This window comes from Pistacia vera, unplaced genomic scaffold (genome assembly GCF_008641045.1).
Source record: "Pistacia vera cultivar Batoury unplaced genomic scaffold, PisVer_v2 Contig126, whole genome shotgun sequence".
NCBI classification, from domain to species: Eukaryota; Viridiplantae; Streptophyta; class Magnoliopsida; order Sapindales; family Anacardiaceae; genus Pistacia; species Pistacia vera.
In genome coordinates this window covers 62,157-80,181 of record NW_022195314.1, presented here as the reverse complement: position 1 = coordinate 80,181, position 18,025 = coordinate 62,157, and the positions used below count along the sequence as shown (strand labels likewise).

The 18,025-nt window shown below is 36.0% G+C and overlaps 1 protein-coding gene across 1 annotated transcript; it reads right to left on the bottom strand.

Annotated features, from left to right (window-relative positions):
- Positions 1-2,503: 2,503 nt before the first annotated feature.
- On the bottom strand, positions 2,504-17,774 carry LOC116120532 (alpha-L-fucosidase 1-like). Its single transcript, XM_031406489.1, has 3 exons — positions 17,227-17,774; positions 16,985-17,139; positions 2,504-2,614 (listed from the first exon to the last, which is right to left on the bottom strand). The coding sequence occupies exons 1-3, from the start codon at positions 17,772-17,774 to the stop codon at positions 2,526-2,528; spliced, it is 792 nt and encodes a 263-aa protein (XP_031262349.1). The 3' UTR covers positions 2,504-2,525.
- Between the last annotated feature and the right edge of the window lie 251 nt (positions 17,775-18,025).

Here is an 18,025-nt window from a genome sequence, read left to right as displayed (position 1 = left end):
AATAGGGCTCTAAGTCCCATATCTTCATAATCTCAAATTCATAATCTTACATGAACTAGTGCATTACTTCTCCATGGATGAGTATTATAAGTTTTATGTTTACTACAAGGATTCAAGCTTTCTTGATTCACTATATAAACAAAAGTTAACATTCTTATATTTAACGCATGGTTAAATTAAGTTAATTGATTTATTTAACTTAGGATTTTTGTTCAAGGTGCCTGAGATATATTTGGGTAACTTTAAGTAAAACAGTAATTAAATATGAGGAAAACTTGACTTGGATTATGAGTATTTTTTTTGAAAAAAAAAATTATTGGTAGGTTTTCTGTCCATAGATCTTATATGAGTAAATCATAAATACAAATTTGACAAATATTATTTATGACAAATAAATTCAACATTTACAGTCCTCATAATAAATCTCAACTTTATCTTTCTAGTGTATAAGAGCATGTCCAATGACTATTTATATGAGCCAAACTTTTTATCACTGTATAAAGATTTATCCATAGAAACAAGAGTCCAATAGACTCTTTATATTTAATATAAATAAAGAGTAAGTTGTTTCCCACATTTAGAGAGTCAAATTTCACTCTTAATCCTAATTTTAAATATAAATTACAAGTTTCTATGCATTTATTTATAATTTATCTCTCAATTAAGTTTTCTTCTTGAAATACTATTCTCTCTCCTAAAATTTAAAGAGTTTATTAGATTTAAATAAAAAATTTGTCTTTACATTTAAAATAATAAAAATATCTTTATTTATATAAAATGTTCTTTAAAATAAAGAACACCATTGAAAAGCTTCTAAGGGCTGTTGAAAGTAATTAAAATTAACCAAGTTTCTATATCTTAGGTTGTGGTGTTGGGCCAATATATTTTTTAATGGGGAATCGGCCCGGCCCTCCTTTATAGGCCTTTAACTAATATATATGTGAACAATTATTAATTGGAGATCTTTTGTCATGTGAAGCCCACAATCAAAGGTTTCGAAGGGAACTCTTCGTCTTGTACCCATAAAACCAAATGCTAATCAATAATGCTAAGTCAATATTTTTCCAATCCTTGATGTAATAGATCGTCATTGGTTGTCTATAAAATGGATAATGGGACTTATACGAGCAAATAAGACTTATTTTACGAGTTGATCAATGACTAGTTGTCACATCGGAGAACGTGGGATTGAGTTGTAGACCTAAGCATTACTCATGCTAATTTCAAAACTCTAAAATCATTGGTGATTTTTATTATTTATTTATTTTTTAATGGCTTCCAACATCTATTTTCAGGAGATCTCACTACAAAGTTTGAACGAAAAATTCACGGGGAAGAAAATAAGGAAGAGACTACCGCAAAACTGAAATACTGGAAATTCCACTACACTTTTATTCCTTTATGCCTTCGTGTGACTTGGCTGCATTCCACTAATCACTAGCCTTATACTTTTTTGTACATAGGGCAAAAGAGATCAAACAGAAAGGCACGGCATGACCCTCAAAACACGAAAAAAGAGGTCGGCTAAAAGCTACTCAGAATTTAGGTCAATCATATTTGGGTGCCAGTAAGGGTCAAAATGCAAACGATTGAAGAAATTAAAGGCGGTGCCCTTGATTGTGATTATATCTTCACAAAATGCCCATGTACCACTCACTATTCAAGCCTGTGGAGTTTTGTACCCAACTGTGCTCCCTTTTGCACTAGTTTACTCAACGTAAACTTCATGTTCTTTGATCCTGACCAAGCCCAATCGCTTCTTGAATTCTGATCACATTAAACTCAACCTGCTTGATCTCGCTTAATTTCAATCCATAATCATCATTTTTTATCTCTTGGAGCCCAATATGTCCACAAATGGTCAGAGTTATACATTCCGGTCCAAAACCACCGTCTTTGCCTCTCTAACGCTATAGCTTTTGTGGTGCATTTGTCAGCTAGATTGCTAAATTGTGTCATGGCTCTCTAAATTCTTCAATCGTTGAACGTCAATTTCAGATATTAACCCGGTTGAATTCGGAGGAAATTGAGTAGCATCACAACATTTCTTCCACTGATTATAGTAAATCTTAAGAAGTTTACTAGCCTCTTGGTGATTGTGATTTATGCAAAACCATCCAGTTCTGATTGAAACGTCACATTCAGCTGGCAACCAATCTGTCCTCTGGACACCTCTGTATATATACTAAAAAAAACTTTACACTCAATAATCACAAAGTGTAAGTCTTTATGTGTTCACATGTTATCATTTTCTAAAGGTAAATCACCACTATAGTGTTTTTTTTTTCAAAGAAGTAGGAAAACATTGTCACGACCAACAATAATTTATTATTAAACCGTGAAGTTGACGCATCTCTTCTCATTGAAAAGTGAAAACAATAAAGCTTAGAGAGAAGAAATTAAAGGACGAAAAGCTAACAGAAACCAATTCCACCAAACTTAATAATAACCAAACTCTAAGTTTCAACTGCAAAAGTCATTTGAGATAATACTGTAATTTGCATGATTTGGTTAATAAAAAATACTCACTCAACGATGCTTCCATTTCCTATTGATAGAGATGTGCGATTGATGGTCGACCAGCATGTGCTTCCAGCGAATCCTTTTTCATTACCAACCCATCTAACATCCGACCCGCATCCGAAATACGTTAATGGAACTCTGCAACTCTTTACCATGGCGAACACTCTGTAAATAGTATGACATGTAACCGCATTTGGACCCTTTGCTCCATCGAAACCATATCTCTACGTTTCCATATCACCAATAATAGATGCCACGTATCAATCAGATGAAGCGGATTAAACAATTAACTTATTTTCACAAAGTAGAGAAAATTGAGGTAACTGGTGAGTAGTTCTTGCATTTGAGCTAAGTAGTATTCATTATACTGCAATCGTGGCCATATCTCGGATCATGGCGATCCCATGGAGATAAATACAATCCTGCATCGACTCCGCGAGCTTTAGCCGCATTTACAAACTCTGTACCACGTCACCATGTCCATTTTTCCAGGGACTAAGTTTGACAGAATGGTCAGTATATTTTGAAGGCCACAAGCAAAATCCATCGTGGTGTTTTGCAGTAAGTATGACAAGAGAAACTCCTGGGTCCATTGCTGCACTGATCCACTGGTTGGCATCGAGCCCGATTGGTTGAAAATAGCCGGGTTTTCTTTCCCAGTGCCCCATCAGAGTCGGTGAATGTTTAACTCAAAGTGGAGAACATTATGATCTCTCTTTTGCCATTTAGTTGAGTATAAGGAAGTGGCCAAACAGGAATGGGTGGTGTTGTAACTTGCTCACGTCGAGAAATAGCAAATTTAATAGTTGAAACAACGTTATTGTGAGTAAAAACACAATAACTTAGTCATAATCATCCGGTTATGGTTTCTCTTTGCTCAATAATTCTCTCCTCTCATATAAATAGAGGAAATTATGAGAGAAACTTGCTTGGTGGAGATGGGTTGTATGATAAGATAGGTGTTGACGCTTGATTTTAGACACCAACGACTCGCATGTGCAAAGTGCAAGAGAGCCTTAGAAATTACACGTGATGGATCCATGAGATTTGAATATGGAGCTGAGATTTATATGTTGCAGAAAACATAAATATAGACATAAGAGAGGTTTTATAATGGTTCGGATGCTCAAAAGCAAATATCGTCTACGTTATTTTATTGATCTCTGGCTATTTCTATGATACTGCCATAAGGCATACAAAGAGAAGAAATACAGTGTTTACAAAGAGAAAATTGAGTTCAATCTATGCCTAGCTCTCATATGCCCAACCCCCCTTTTAGGGAAGAGAAGTGTCAATTTATACACCTTTGAACTGAATGTAATGAGTGTTTTGCAAGTTGCCTGACACATGGAAGACTCTCGTCCATTCATCTCTTGAAATGAGATAGGGTTGGTATGAATATCTTTGAGGCAGATGGGCTTGATAGCTAGTATAAAAAGACATTTAGTGAACTGACATAAGCGTGACTTTTTATGCATAACAGAAGCCCCCAGTTTTTGGAGTGCATAATCGCGCTTCAGAAACTAGGTCTTTGATCTGAATGGTTTTGCACTATAGGCTGTAGTCTCGAACTAAAGAGCTCGAACTATTCCTGGCACGATCGAGTGCTGAGAGCTAGGAGCTGATTGCGATCTGGTAGGAGCTCGACCTAAAATCATAACGAGCTCGACCTTAGAGCATAATGAGCTTCACCTGAGAGATCGACCTGAGAGCATAACGAGCTCGACCTGAGAGCATAAAGAGCTCTACTTGAGAGCAAACAAGCTCAGCCTCAGAGCATAACGAGCTCAACCTGAGCATAAAGAACTAACTCAAACCAACGAGTCAACTGAGAAACGAGCTCTACCTGAGCATAACAGCTTGACTCAGAGCATAATGAGCTTTACCTGAGCATAACGAGCTCGACCTGAGAGCAAGAGATCAGTGATCTCACTGTGCGATCAGCGATCGAACACGCGATTGAAGCTAGAGATTAGCAATCTAAAGGTCGAAGATCAAGATTACGAGGTGCAATCTGCGATCTAGCCACACGATTGGAGAATTCTGAGCGCTGTGATCTAGCCACTCGATTACAGAATCTAACGCGTGCGATCTGCAATCTGGCCACGTGATTCGAGAACTTTGCGCGTGTGATCTGCGATCTGGCCACGCGATTGGAGAATTTTGATGCGGGCTTGAGATCTGAGCACGCCATCAGGGAACTTGGACGCAGGTTTGAGACCGCATGGGCCACCAAACTGTTGATGTTGATTTTGGATGCCAACAACTCGCATGTGCAAGTGCTAGAGAGCCTTAGAATTACACGTGATAGATCTATGAGATTTGAATATGGAGATGAGATTTTATATGTTGCAGAAAACATAAATAATACGCTAACAAGAGATGTTTTTATAGTGTTCGGATGCTCAAAAGCGAATCCTACGTCCACTGTTATTTTGTGATCTTTGGCTATTTCTATGATATTGGCCATAAGACATACAAAGATGAAGAAATACGTGTTTACAGAGAGAAAATGAGCTCAAATCTATGCCTAGCTCTCAATGCCTAGCCCCCCTTTTTGAGAAGAGAAGTGTCAATTATACACCTTTAAACTCAAGAATGAATGTTTTGCAAGTTGCCTTGACACATGGATGACTTTCGTCATTCATCTCTTGAAATGAGATAAGGTTGGTATGAATATCTTTAGGCAGATCAGGGTAGAAGACAGTATGCAAAGGAAATAATACAAGCAACCCAAGTGAGTGGTAATTTAAGCATTGAGGAATTTGCAGCCAAAGTAAATGAAGAAACCCTGGACAAGATGCAATATCTCCACGCAGCGTTGTCTGAGACGCTTAGACTCTATCCCGCAGTTCCAGTGGTAAGTACATGCACAATCAGAGTAGAACATTAAAAAAAAAAAAAAAAAAAAAATGCTACACACAATTGTTTGATTTTGATTTTATAAATGTCTTAGTTTTCCTTCCGGTTTACATGGGTATTACTCAAAGAAAAAATTCTAGCCCGACCTAATATGATTTTCCGGCTATGCACATATTATAATGAGACCATTGGCTTTGTTTGAAAGAAGTATTGTGGGTGGTGTCACAGGATGGGAAGATGTGTTTTGCCGATGACACACTGCCTCATGGCTTCACTGCGCATAAAGGAGATCTGATCGCATATTTACCTTATGCGATGGGTAGGATGATAGAATTATGGGGTAATGACGCAGAGGAATTCCGGCCAGAGAGATGGCTCAATGAAAATGGCGTTTTCCAACCGAAAAGCCCTTTCATCTTCACAGCCTTCCAGGTAAGATAGAGTCTGATTATGATATGCGTTAATCTCATTTGGCAACTCATGTTTTAGCACTCAAGTAGATTGTTACATTACATTGTTCATTTACAGTACACCAGACAGATCGATGTGACTAACAGGACCTGTTTTTGAAGAACTTCTTTCCGATTAGCTAATCAATTTGATCATTTATGTTGAACAGGCGGGTCCAAGAATCTGTCTAGGAAAGGATTTTGCTTACAGGCAGATGAAAATCTTCTCTATGATCCTACTTGGATGTTACAAATTCAAGCTCAAAGACGAAAGTAAACCAGTCAAGTACAGAACTGCACTCACTCTTCCAATTGATGGTGGACTCCATCTCCTTATCTCCCCAAGATTAAACCCTGGAATTATAATTAACGCTTAAATTAACATCTTCTTCTTTCTTAACTGAGTGAATAAACAACCGACATAATGTTGATTATATGGTTGCGTTTGTGTAGTATCTCTAAATAGTCCAATTTGTCTCGTTGAAGGAGAAATCTTGGAGAAGTTTGTCCTTTTTTTTTTTTTTTTTTTTTTTATTGCTTGTGGTAATTAAGTGGCAATGTAGTTTGTTAAAATGCTTTATTTAAAATCTTGGCCAAATGTTGATTCAAGCTTCCTTGACTTATTATATAAACAGAAGTTAACCTTCTTATTATTTAACGCACAGTTAAATTAAGTTAAATTGATTTTAATTTAATTTAGGATTTTTGTTCAAGGTGCCTGAGATATATTTGGGTAAATTTAAGTAAAACAATGGAATTAAATATGAGAAAAACTTGACTTGGATTATTAGCATTTTTTTTTTTAAAAAAATAAAATTATTGGTAGGTTTTTCTGTCCATAGATCTTATATGAGTAAATCATAAAATACAATTTTGACAATATATTATTTATGACAAATAAATTCAAACTTTATCTTTCTAGTGTATATAGTTGCAATTGATACAGAGTCAAATGGTTATCGTTTATTGATTTGATTCATTTACCACATGTTAAATTGGCGATAGTCTTCTCATTTTATCATATTCACAAACGTAAGGTGAAAACGGAGTGCGTGTTAGAGATTATCTCTGATGAGTTTTTGAAACTTTAAGGGCCTTGGGAGTAATTAAAATTAACCAAGTTTCTTTATCTTAGGTTGTGGTGTTGGCCCAATATATATATTTTTTAATGGGAAATGGCCCGGCCCTCTTTTTATAGGCCTTTATCTAATATATATGTGAACAATTATTAATTGGAGCTCTTTTGCCCACAATCAAAGGTTTTGAAGGATACTCTGTCTTGTACTGATAAAAATACCAAATGTTAATTCAATAATGCTAAGTCGATAACTTTTTCTCACAATCTTTGATGTAATAGATCTTCATTGGTTGTCTCATAAATGGGTAATGGGACCCATATAAGCAAATAAGACTCATTTTACGAACTGATCAATGATAAATCGTCACATCGAAGATTGTGAGATTGAGTTGTAGACTTAAGCATTATTCATGCTAATTTAAAGTCTATGATTATAATGAAAACATCCCTCATGCTTGTTATTAATGTGTCAACATATTACGATAATGCGACAAGCAAAAGCAATATAAGGCTCATAATACATGAAGATATTTTGGAGGGATAGATGATAATTAGAATCTTTCAAAACTCAAATCATTGTGATTTTTTATTATATTTTTTTTTTAATGATGCTTCAACATCTTCTATTTTCGGGAGATTCTCATACAAAAGTTGGACAGAAAATTCACGGGAGAGAAAAATAGAGAAGAGACTACACCACAAACTGAAATACTGGAAATTCCACTTACACTTTTATTCCTTTATGCTTGTGTGACTTGGCTGCATTCCACTAATCACTATTGCCTTTATACCTTTTTGTACTAGGACAAAAGAGATCAAACAGAAGAGACGGGCATGCACCCTCAAAACACATGCAAAAGAGAAAAAAGAGGTCGGCTAAAAGCTACTTAGAATTTAGGTCGCTGCTCATTGTTTGGGTGCCAATATAGGGTCAAATGCAAACCGATATGAAGAAATTAAAGGCGGTGCCCTTGATTTCGTGATTTTTATCTTCACAAAATGCCATGTACCACTCCATATTCAAGCTGTGGAGTTTCTTGTACCCAACTGTGCTCCTTTTGCCACTAGTTTACCATCAACGTAAACTCATGTTCTTTGATCCTCTGACCAAGCCCAATCGCTTCTTGAATTCTGATCACATTAAACTTCAACCCTTTGATCTTGAGCCTTAATTTCAATCCAATAATCATCATTTTTGTTATCTCTTGGAGCCCAATATGTCCACAAATGGTCAGAGTCTAATACATTTTCCGTCCAAAACCACGTCTTTGCCTCCTTAACGCTACTAGCTTTTGTAGTGCAATTGTCAGCTAGATTTGCTGAAAATATTGTGTCAATGGCCTTTCTAAATTCTCTCAATCGTTGAACGTCAATTTCAGATATAACCCGGTTGAATTCGGAGGAACATTGAGTAGCACTCCACAATTTCTTCCCACTGAATTATAGTAAACTTTAAGAAGTTTACTTAGCCTCTTTGGTGATTGTGATTTATGCCAAAACCATCCAGTCTGATTGAAACGTCACATTCAGCTGGCAACCAATCTGCTCCTCTTGGATCACCTCTGTTTATATAAACTAAGAAAAAAAAAAAAAAAAAAAAAAAAAAAAAAAAACTTTACCAATCAATAATCACAAAGTGTAAGTCTTATGTGTTTCACATGATCATTTTCTAAAGGTAAATCACCACTGTAAGTGTTTTTCTTTTCTAAGAAGTAGGAAAACACATGTCACGAACCTAACAATAATTTTTTATTACTTAAACCGTGAAGTTGACGTATCTCTTCTCATTGAAATGTGAAACAATATCAGCTTAGAGAAGATATTAAAGATGAAACGCTAACAAGAAACCAAATTTCCACCAAACTTGATAAAGAACCAACAACTAAGTTTTAATTGCAAACAGCTCATTTCAGATAATACTGTAATTTGCATGATATTGGTTAATAAAAAATACTCACTCAACGATGCTTCCATTTCTATGATAGAGATGTGCGATTGATGGTCGACCAGCATGTGCTTCCGGCGAATCCTTTTCATTACCAACCCATCTAACATCCGACCCGCATCCGAAAATACGTTAATGGAACTCTGCAACTCTTTCACCATGGCGAACCACTCTGTAAAATAGTATGACATGTTAACCGCATATTGGACCCTTTGCTCCATCGAACCATATCTCCCTCACGTTTCCATATCTACCAATAATAGATGCCACGTATCAATCAGATGAAGCGGATATTTAAACAATTAACTTATTTTCACAAATTAGAGAGAAAATTGAGGGTACCTGGTGAGTAGTTCTTGCATTTGAGCTAAGTAGTATTCATTATACTGCAAATCGTGGCCATATCTCGGATCATGGCGATCCCACGGAGATAAATACAATCCCGCATCGACCCGCGAGCTTTAGCCGCATTTACAAACTCTTGTACCACGTCACCATGTCCATTTTTCCAGGGACTAAGTTTGACAGAATGGTCAGTATATTTTGAAGGCCAAAGCAAAATCCATCGTGGTGTTTTGCAGTAAGTATGACAAGAGAAACTCCTGCGTCCATTGCTGCACTGATCCAGGTTGGCATCGAGCCCGATGGATTGAAAATAGCCGGGTTTTCTTCCCAGTGCCCCATTCAGAGTCGGTGAATGTGTTAACTCCAAAGTGGAAGAACATTATGATCTCTCTTTGTTGCCATTTAAGTTGGTATAAGATGGAAGTGGCAAAACAGGCAATGGTGGTGTTGTAACTTGCCTACGTCGAGAAATAGCCAATTCTAATAGTTGAAACAACGTTATTGTGAGTTAAAAAACACAATAACTTAGTCATAATCATCCGATTACGGTTTCTCTTAGCTCAATAATTCTCTCCTCTCTCTCTATATATAGAAGCAATTATGAGAGAAAACTGCTTGGTGGAGATGGGTTGTATGATAAGATAGGGGACCAAAAAAAAAGGGGTGGAGATTCTTTGGTGAACTAGAGACAAAACATAAAAGAAATCTGAGTGTACCCAATCTTTTGTTCGGAATTTGTTTTGATTCTTTTGTGTGTTCTGTTGGTCTTTTGTTACTGTCTTTCTGCTGCTATCATTCACGGGTGGTTATTTATTTCAAATTTCTAGGAAGATGTAGTTACCTTTTTTCGTGAAATCTGTTATCTACAGTAGTTACTACATTGAAGGGAGATTAATTGGTTTTGAATTGTCTCTAAATTTTGATATAATGTACTAATGAAAAAATAATGCCTTTTATTATTACAATCAACCAATAAATAGTAACTAATTTTGCTCAATCTATTCTCTGGATTCAAGATCAATTATTAATTGATAAACTAGTAATTTTAGAATCTTTTTGTCAATCATTTTAAATGGTAACCAACTCTGAATTACCTAAAATTTCCTTAATTAATTTATTGGAGATTTAAAATTTTTTTAGATATGTAAGCAATGGATCTCTTCACATCTTTTATAATGTTCCTATTAAGAGTAAATAAAATAAAATTTTGAGTATGTAAGCAGACCAAAGGCAAATCTAAAAGGAAATTATCAAAATTAATTGTATATATCTGGAAAATCTTATTGAAAAAGTGATGGAGAATCTTTAATTTATTGTGTACAAAGACAATGTTAACAAATTACAAAGTATTTTAAATGATTGCTTAGAAAAGAGAGAGGTGGTGCCAACAAAAGGAAAATACAAATAAGAAAAAAAAAGAAAAACGAATTTGGACTTGGTCAAAATAAAGCTTATAAACCCATCGATGCCTTGAATGTCGGTGCAATTTTTTAATGATTCGACTTGCTTCATGTCTTTTTTCCAGACATGAAGTCTTGCTTTTACTCCTTAAAATATTGCATAAACTGAAGATACGAATTCACATAAAAAGAATTTCCATCGTGCATTTCGGGACATAAGCGTTTAGTGTAAGGCAAGTATTAATAATGCATTAATGCTTCACGTTTTCAATAAATGAGAAAAATATAAGGAGGAACTGCTATGTAATACGGTTTCGTTATGTCAACAAAAGGAAGTGTGAATATTTTTAAGAAAAAAATCTTATCAATATTTATACATCAATAATACTAAGTCTACAACATTTTTTACTATCTTTTTTTACAATCCCAACACAAGAGCTTTCGTTGGTTAACTTAAATAAATAGGCAAGACATATTTTACAAACTGACTAATGAAAACTATTACATTAAATATTATTAGATTGAATTATGAATTTAATATTGTTATTTATACCTAGTATTTTTATTTTTTTATACACAAGGGCTGCCTCTCGTTCACCCAGTGGGCTTAATGGGCTACTTTGTGGACATCATGAGGTCTTTCAGATATTGGTATGCAGCCTTATGATAACAAAAAATAGCCGCGAGAGACGGTTTAGGGCCTTAGATTTGCGCTTCTTGTAAAAGACTGAAAGAGAAGCTCATGAATCATGAGGCAGCCTTTTGCACATAAAGTAACTCTGCCCTGCATAGCAACCCAGATAGAATTAGAATTTGTAGAGTTAAAATTCTCCACCGAAAACTACAAGTTATTTCTTGAACAAATTTATTTCGGTTTAAGTTCTGAATGATTTGTTTTTACTGTATTGAACTAATTAAATTAAGTTCATGACTTGAGGTTTCTTGTAATTTATGCAATGCCATTACAGCTGAAAAATTACCCCACTGGTCAGAACTTATGAACTTGCCATCTTCTGGACGCGGAGTTGGATCTTGTAATCATAAATGTATCAAAGTCAACTACAAGGGAAGGTTAGGCACCTTCAGATTTATTGTCACCAATGCATTGTACTAAAATTACTCTAAACACTTAAAATCAATTTGGCTTATACAGGTCCTGCTCAACCCCATTTAATGCATTTTAGAAGGCCAAGATGAAAGAAATTAGCAGTGATTTTCTTTTCCTTCATGTGCCACTGCCCAACCATTGCCATTGCCATGACCTTTTGGATCCAGCAATAAATTATACTGAGCTAGAACATTAAAGTACAAACGGAGTCAAAAGTATCAGCTTATCTGCAGCAGCAGTACTGCTTGCATTACTCGCCTTTTCGTGAAAAGTGAAACAAAACTCCATAATTGCTGTAGTCAAACTTCACTCTCCTCTTTCTAGAATCGGTTTACCTCTTGGCAAGGCTTGTTTCGAGTTTCCGGTGGAAACTAAGTGTCATTAAGTTTCAGTCTCAACTAACAATATTTATGAGTTCAGTCTGGAATTTAATTTTCTTGCAATTTTTTTGTTACGTGATATTGAACAGCCATTTGACTGACCATACAGATTGCTTTTCAGTTAATATTACTAGAAATTTCTTGTAGTTTATTGAATTTTTTGCTGCCAACTGCAAATTTTACAGTTTGTTCTTTAACTCTGGCTCTTGGAGAGTCAAGGTCTACACTACAACCCATTTAAACTCTCAAACTCTGCTGGAATCAGTACCATACCCTTTCTTCTGGTTCCTTCTCTCTAAATGGGGTACTTTTCCAATGTCAACCAAGAAAAATGTTTTCAAAAACATAAAGCACTCTCCATCCATTATGTCATCTTTTAAACACTGCATTCAGCTCTCTGGAGCTCCTGAGATTGGAGTTCTAATACTTGTAACATTCATTGAAGCATTCTTTATCTTTCAACAGGGAAATTCTTTTCCAGTTAATTTGTAACTTTTCCTCTTGTCTCGTTCTCCGATACTACTGATGTCAAAGCCTCAAGCTGTGTTCCTGGTAGATTTCTCATGTTTCAAGCCACCTAGCTTCTGCAGAGTGCCATTCTCCACCTTCTTGAAAACGCCTCCATGATTGAATATTTGACAGTGAAAGTATAGCTTTCATGTCCAAAATCCTCACTCTTCAGGACTAAGTGAAGAGACTTATCTCCCTCCGCCTTACACTATATTCCTCCAAAAACCCATCAGCAAGAATCCATTAAAGAAGTCCAAATGGTTCTCTTCCCTATAATGGAGACCTTCTCTCTAAAAACTAAACTCTCTTCTCGTGATATTGACATTCTCATTGTAAACTGCAGCGGTTTTCCTCACCCCTTAGCTTCTATTATTATAACAAAATACTCCATGAAGAAGAGACATTATGAGCTATAATCTCTCTGGTATGGGGGTGCAGTGCTAGTGCTCTGGCAATTGATTTGGCTGAAAACCTTCTCAAAACGCACAAGAACTCTACGCCATTGTTCTTAGCACCGAAATATTATCCACGAGTTGGTATTCAGGTAATGAGAAGCCCAGCTGCTCATGTAATTGCCTCTTAGAATGGGCAGTGCAGCAATCTTGCTACACAACAAAAAAGAGCAAAAAATCATCAAAAACAAGCTTTTATGCCACAGTTAGAACCCAAAGAGCCTTTGAGGACAAGGCTTATCTGGCCGGAATTCGCGAAGAAGATTCTAATGGAAAACTTGGGGTTACACTCAATAGGGATTTGCTACAAGTAGTCGGAGAGAAACACTGAGAGCGAATATCACCATTCTCGGTTTCAGAATCTTACCTTTTACAGAAAAACTTTTGCACGGTGTTTGATCTTTAGGAAGAGTATTTTCAGAAATCTGGGGAAATTTACGTGCCAAATTTTAAGAATGTGATACGCATTTTTGCTTGCCAGTTTAGGGAGGCCATTGATAAGGGAGATAGCAAAAGGCATGAAGCTTAGTGAGAAAGATATGGAGCCTGCTTTGATGACATTGCATAGATTTGGTAACCAGTCATCTTCTTCACTGTGGTATGAGTTAGCTTACATGGAGGCTAAGAGAGACTGAAGAAAGAGTGACAAAATTGGCAACTTGGAATAGGAAACTGGGCCTAAGTGCAATAGTGTAGTTTTGGAGTGTCTAAGGCCCATTATTGGGGAGGCCAAGAGGGCCCATGGGCTGACTGTATTCATCAGTATCCAAACATGGGGTGATGATATAAAGTTGGGCTTACTTTACTATGACTATAGTCTGCTATTAATGTGTTTTTTTTTAAGTTACAGTCACTGGGCTTAATTTGTAACTTCGTGTACATCATGAGGTTTTCAGACTTGGGTCCTGCAGCCTGTTGAAATAAAAATATAGGTCTTAGGGATGGTTTATTGGCCTCAGTTTTGCTCTCCCCCCTTTGACGCCATATGGCGAACAGGCACAACTTGAAGAGAAGCTTCGATTTCCCCGAAAACTATGTATGATTCTTTGAAGAAGCATTGTTGGTTTAAGTTCTGAATAATTTGGTTTATAGAACTATAAGTTTTGACTTTTTAATGTCCTGACTTAGGTAAACAGTGTTGAAATTTACTACATTCTCACCCTTTAGTTTCTACAAAATGCATTGGGCTGAAAATAAAAATCCGAATATTGTGTTCTCTTGTGTACACTCTCTTTTGGTTTGATGAATATAAAATAAAAAGGGAGAACAGCAGAAGGTTATCATAATAATTGAGAAAACAATAATTTTGCGAATGCCTTTAAGAGGAAGGAAAGATGATCTAATAATTTATAAAGTTTGTAAGGGAGAGTTCTATTCTAACAAAATTGCAATGAAAGTACTCGAAAAAGCATCTAAAACAGAGCACTTGTCTCATATTTCTTTGAAAAGTATTCAAGTGACTGCCAATCTGGTTCCAATAAGGGTCAAAAATGCAAACCAATAGAAGAAATTAAAGGCAAAGCCATTTGATCTTTGAATTTTTTGATCCTCCACACATGGCCATGTACCACTTCATTTTCAAACAGTGGAGTTTCTTTACCCAGTGTGCTCCCTTCTGTTGTAGAAATAAAGTCTGAAATGCCCGTTGAAAACACAGGTGCCCAAATATAGTGAAAACGAATCAGAAGAAGATCTCCATAACCATAAGTACCATTACTATTTTCTTTGGCTGGTGGTGCCCTGCCTGCCCCTGCTCTGCTCTTCTTCACATTTAATATCCATCAGTCATCACAGCTAGTTGTTCCTGGACCACTTAATTCTTCTTTCTTTTTCATCTTTATTTTTTAATAACAGAGCGTGTCTAAACCGTTTACGTAGGCACCTTAATTAATCTTTCAAGACCTCTGAAACTGTCAGTCGGATAAGAATTTGTAGTACTATTCTATTAGCAACCTAGAAGGGATTAAAACTCAAGACTCTTTTGAATTACCAAAGCGTCGCTGTAGACCACTCCACCACTCAATTTATGTTTCTTTTCTTTTTCACCTTTCATAACCATAATTTATTATTCCTAGATTATTTATTTCACTTCACATCAAGCTTAGTTATCATAATAATTGCATGTCATTAATCGATTTATAATTATATTTTAGGCTAAGATTGAAATAATTTCCAGCATTGCAATGTGCTTTTGTTGTGGGTGGTAATACAGTTATCATTAATTAATTACCAAGTACATATGAGAAATGGTTAAATCTGTGTATTAGAGAGGTTAAATACGCTTCTACTTTAAAAGGTTTGTAGCCAAACAAAAGTTGGAAATTGAAGATTCAACGAGGATATGAACTACCTAAAGGGTGTGGTTGGTTCGGGGACATATAAGATAATGAGAGTAATCTTCGTTTATTTTGCAAGATTCCGTTGTTTGGCTTGCAAGTAATAAAATATTACGGGTATGTTTTATTGTAAATAGTATTTACTGTTGGTAATATAAGGGGTAGTTAGATACCCTCCCTAGGGGCTATTATTAAAAGATTACTAAGGTAATATGATTTTTATACCTATTTTGCCCTTAATTAAATACAATTTTGGACAAAATTGCCCTCAAATATCCACCAAATAACAATTACCCAACCCCCCTATATTTGAGAAATTAGCTAAAACACCCCAGCCACAAAATGTTTAAAAGTTAACAAAATATCCCCAGTTATCCAAGACCACTGCCAACCGTTGGCAACAACTGCCGTAATGGCGCATGACCGACAGGATTTGGCCAATCGTGCACCAGTAAGGCCGTTTCTATGGCCGTTTCACAACCAAATATGTGGCCATGAAATGACCACAGATTTAGCCTTGAAACGATAAGTGTTTCACGGCCAAAGATCTAGCCTTTTCACAGCCAGATCTATGGCCATGATATGGCCACATCTTTGGCCGTCAAACGGCCATGGATTTGTGATCCATGGTTGGAAATGGCTTTACCGATGCACAACCGACCATATATAGGCGGTCGTAAGCCATTTCGTCAATTACCGACGACGGTCGGTGATGGTGGTTGGATGCCGGCAATGGCTTGGGGTGGGTGGGGGTGATTTTACTACAAATTAAAGTTTTATATGGCTAGGGTGTTTTAGCAAAATTTCAAATGTAGGGGGTAAAAAAAATGATTCAAAAAATAATAATATATTAATATTTAAAAAAGAGAGTAATTTAGTAATCTATATAATATACCCACCCATTTATCTTCCTAATCAAACATATAGATATAGCATATTCATCAATTTATTCCAACCAACCAAGCATATTTCTCTAAACATTTCCGGTAATCTTTAAAGTCATCTATCTTTTCACTAATATAATATCCTCTTATAATAAAATATTATATGATCCGAAAAAGTAAAATTTATTGCTCCTCTCGATAGATAGGAACAATTTAATGGTCTTGGTGGCATCTTCTTGTAAATTGTTAAATAGAAATATTGAGTATGACCAACCCCTCGACCCAAAATCGATTGAATTGTCACATCAAATTAGAAAATGCCCTATTTTCTATTGTTATTTAGTAATTCTATTATACAAGACAAAAGGAAATGAAGCCCTTGACCCTTGTTTCATTATCTTAGTATTGATGAACTCAAATTTCTAAAGTGAAGCCAACATATGCAAAGAAAATTTTGACACTTTTTCCTTGAAGAGAAGAAAGTCTAATTTTTCATTGTTTTTATATAGGTTTCCAAAGTTGTATTTCAATTTACTCAACGTTTCAAATCTCTAAGGCGTTTCTTGAAAGAGAATTAACCATATCTCTCTTTTACCTTTCCAATACCCTCACTTCTCTTAAAGATTTGGAAGTCAAGTAAAGAGAAGAATTTTAGTATTAAAAAGAAGAGTGCAAGGGTTTAATATTAACATNGCGAATCCTTTTTCATTACCAACCCATCTAACATCCGGACCCGCATCCGAAAATACGTTAATGGAACTCTGCAACTCTTTCACCATGGCGAACCACTCTGTAAAATAGTATGACATGTTAACCGCATTTGGACCCTTTGCTCCATCGAACCATATCTCCCTCACGTTTCCATATCTACCAATAATAGATGCCACGTATCAATCAGATGAAGCGGATTAAACAATTAACTTATTTTTCACAAAATAGAGAAAATTGAGGTACCTGGTGAGTAGTTCTTGCATTTGAGCTAAGTAGTATTCATTATACTGCAAATCGTGGCCATATCTCGGATCATGGCGATCCCAAGGAGATAAATACAATCCTGCATCGACTCCGCGAGCTTTAGCCGCATTTACAAACTCTTGTACCACGTCACCATGTCCATTTTTCCAGGGACTAAGTTTGACAGAATGGTCAGTATATTTTGAAGGCCACAAGCAAAATCCATCGTGGTGTTTTGCAGTAAGTATGACAAGAGAAACTCCTGCGTCCATTGCTGCACTGATCCACTGGTTGGCATCGAGCCCGATTGGATTGAAAATAGCCGGGTTTTCTTTCCCAGTGCCCCATTCAGAGTCGGTGAATGTGTTAACTCCAAAGTGGAAGAACATTATGATCTCTCTTTGTTGCCATTTAAGTTGAGTATAAGATGGAAGTGGCAAAACAGGCAATGGTGGTGTTGTAACTTGCTCACGTCGAGAAATAGCCAATTCTAATAGTTGAAACAACGTTATTGTGAGTAAAAAACACAATAACTTAGTCATAATCATCCGATTACGGTTTCTCTTAGCTCAATAATTCTCTCCCTCTCTCTCTATATATAGAAGCAATTATTGAGAGAAAACTTGCTTGGTGGAGATGGGTTGTATGATAAGATAGGGGACCAAACAAAAAAGGGGTGGAGATTCTTTGGTGAACTAGAGACAAAACATAAAAGAAATCTGAGTGTACCCAATCTTTTGTTCGGAATTTGTTTTGATTCTTTTGTGTGTTCTGTTGGTCTTTTGTTACTGTTCTTTCT

Coding starts and splice junctions, on each gene's coding strand:
- LOC116120532 (XM_031406489.1), bottom strand. CDS start 17,774: ATGATTATGACTAAGTTATTGTGTTTTTTACTCACAATAACGTTGTTT. Junction 17,140..17,226: donor ATGCAAGAACTACTCACCAG/GTACCTCAATTT, acceptor TATTATTGGTAG/ATATGGAAACGTGAGGGAGA. Junction 2,615..16,984: donor TCCGGATGTTAGATGGGTTG/GTAATGAAAAAG, acceptor TTAGATGGGTTG/GTAATGAAAAAGGATTCGCT.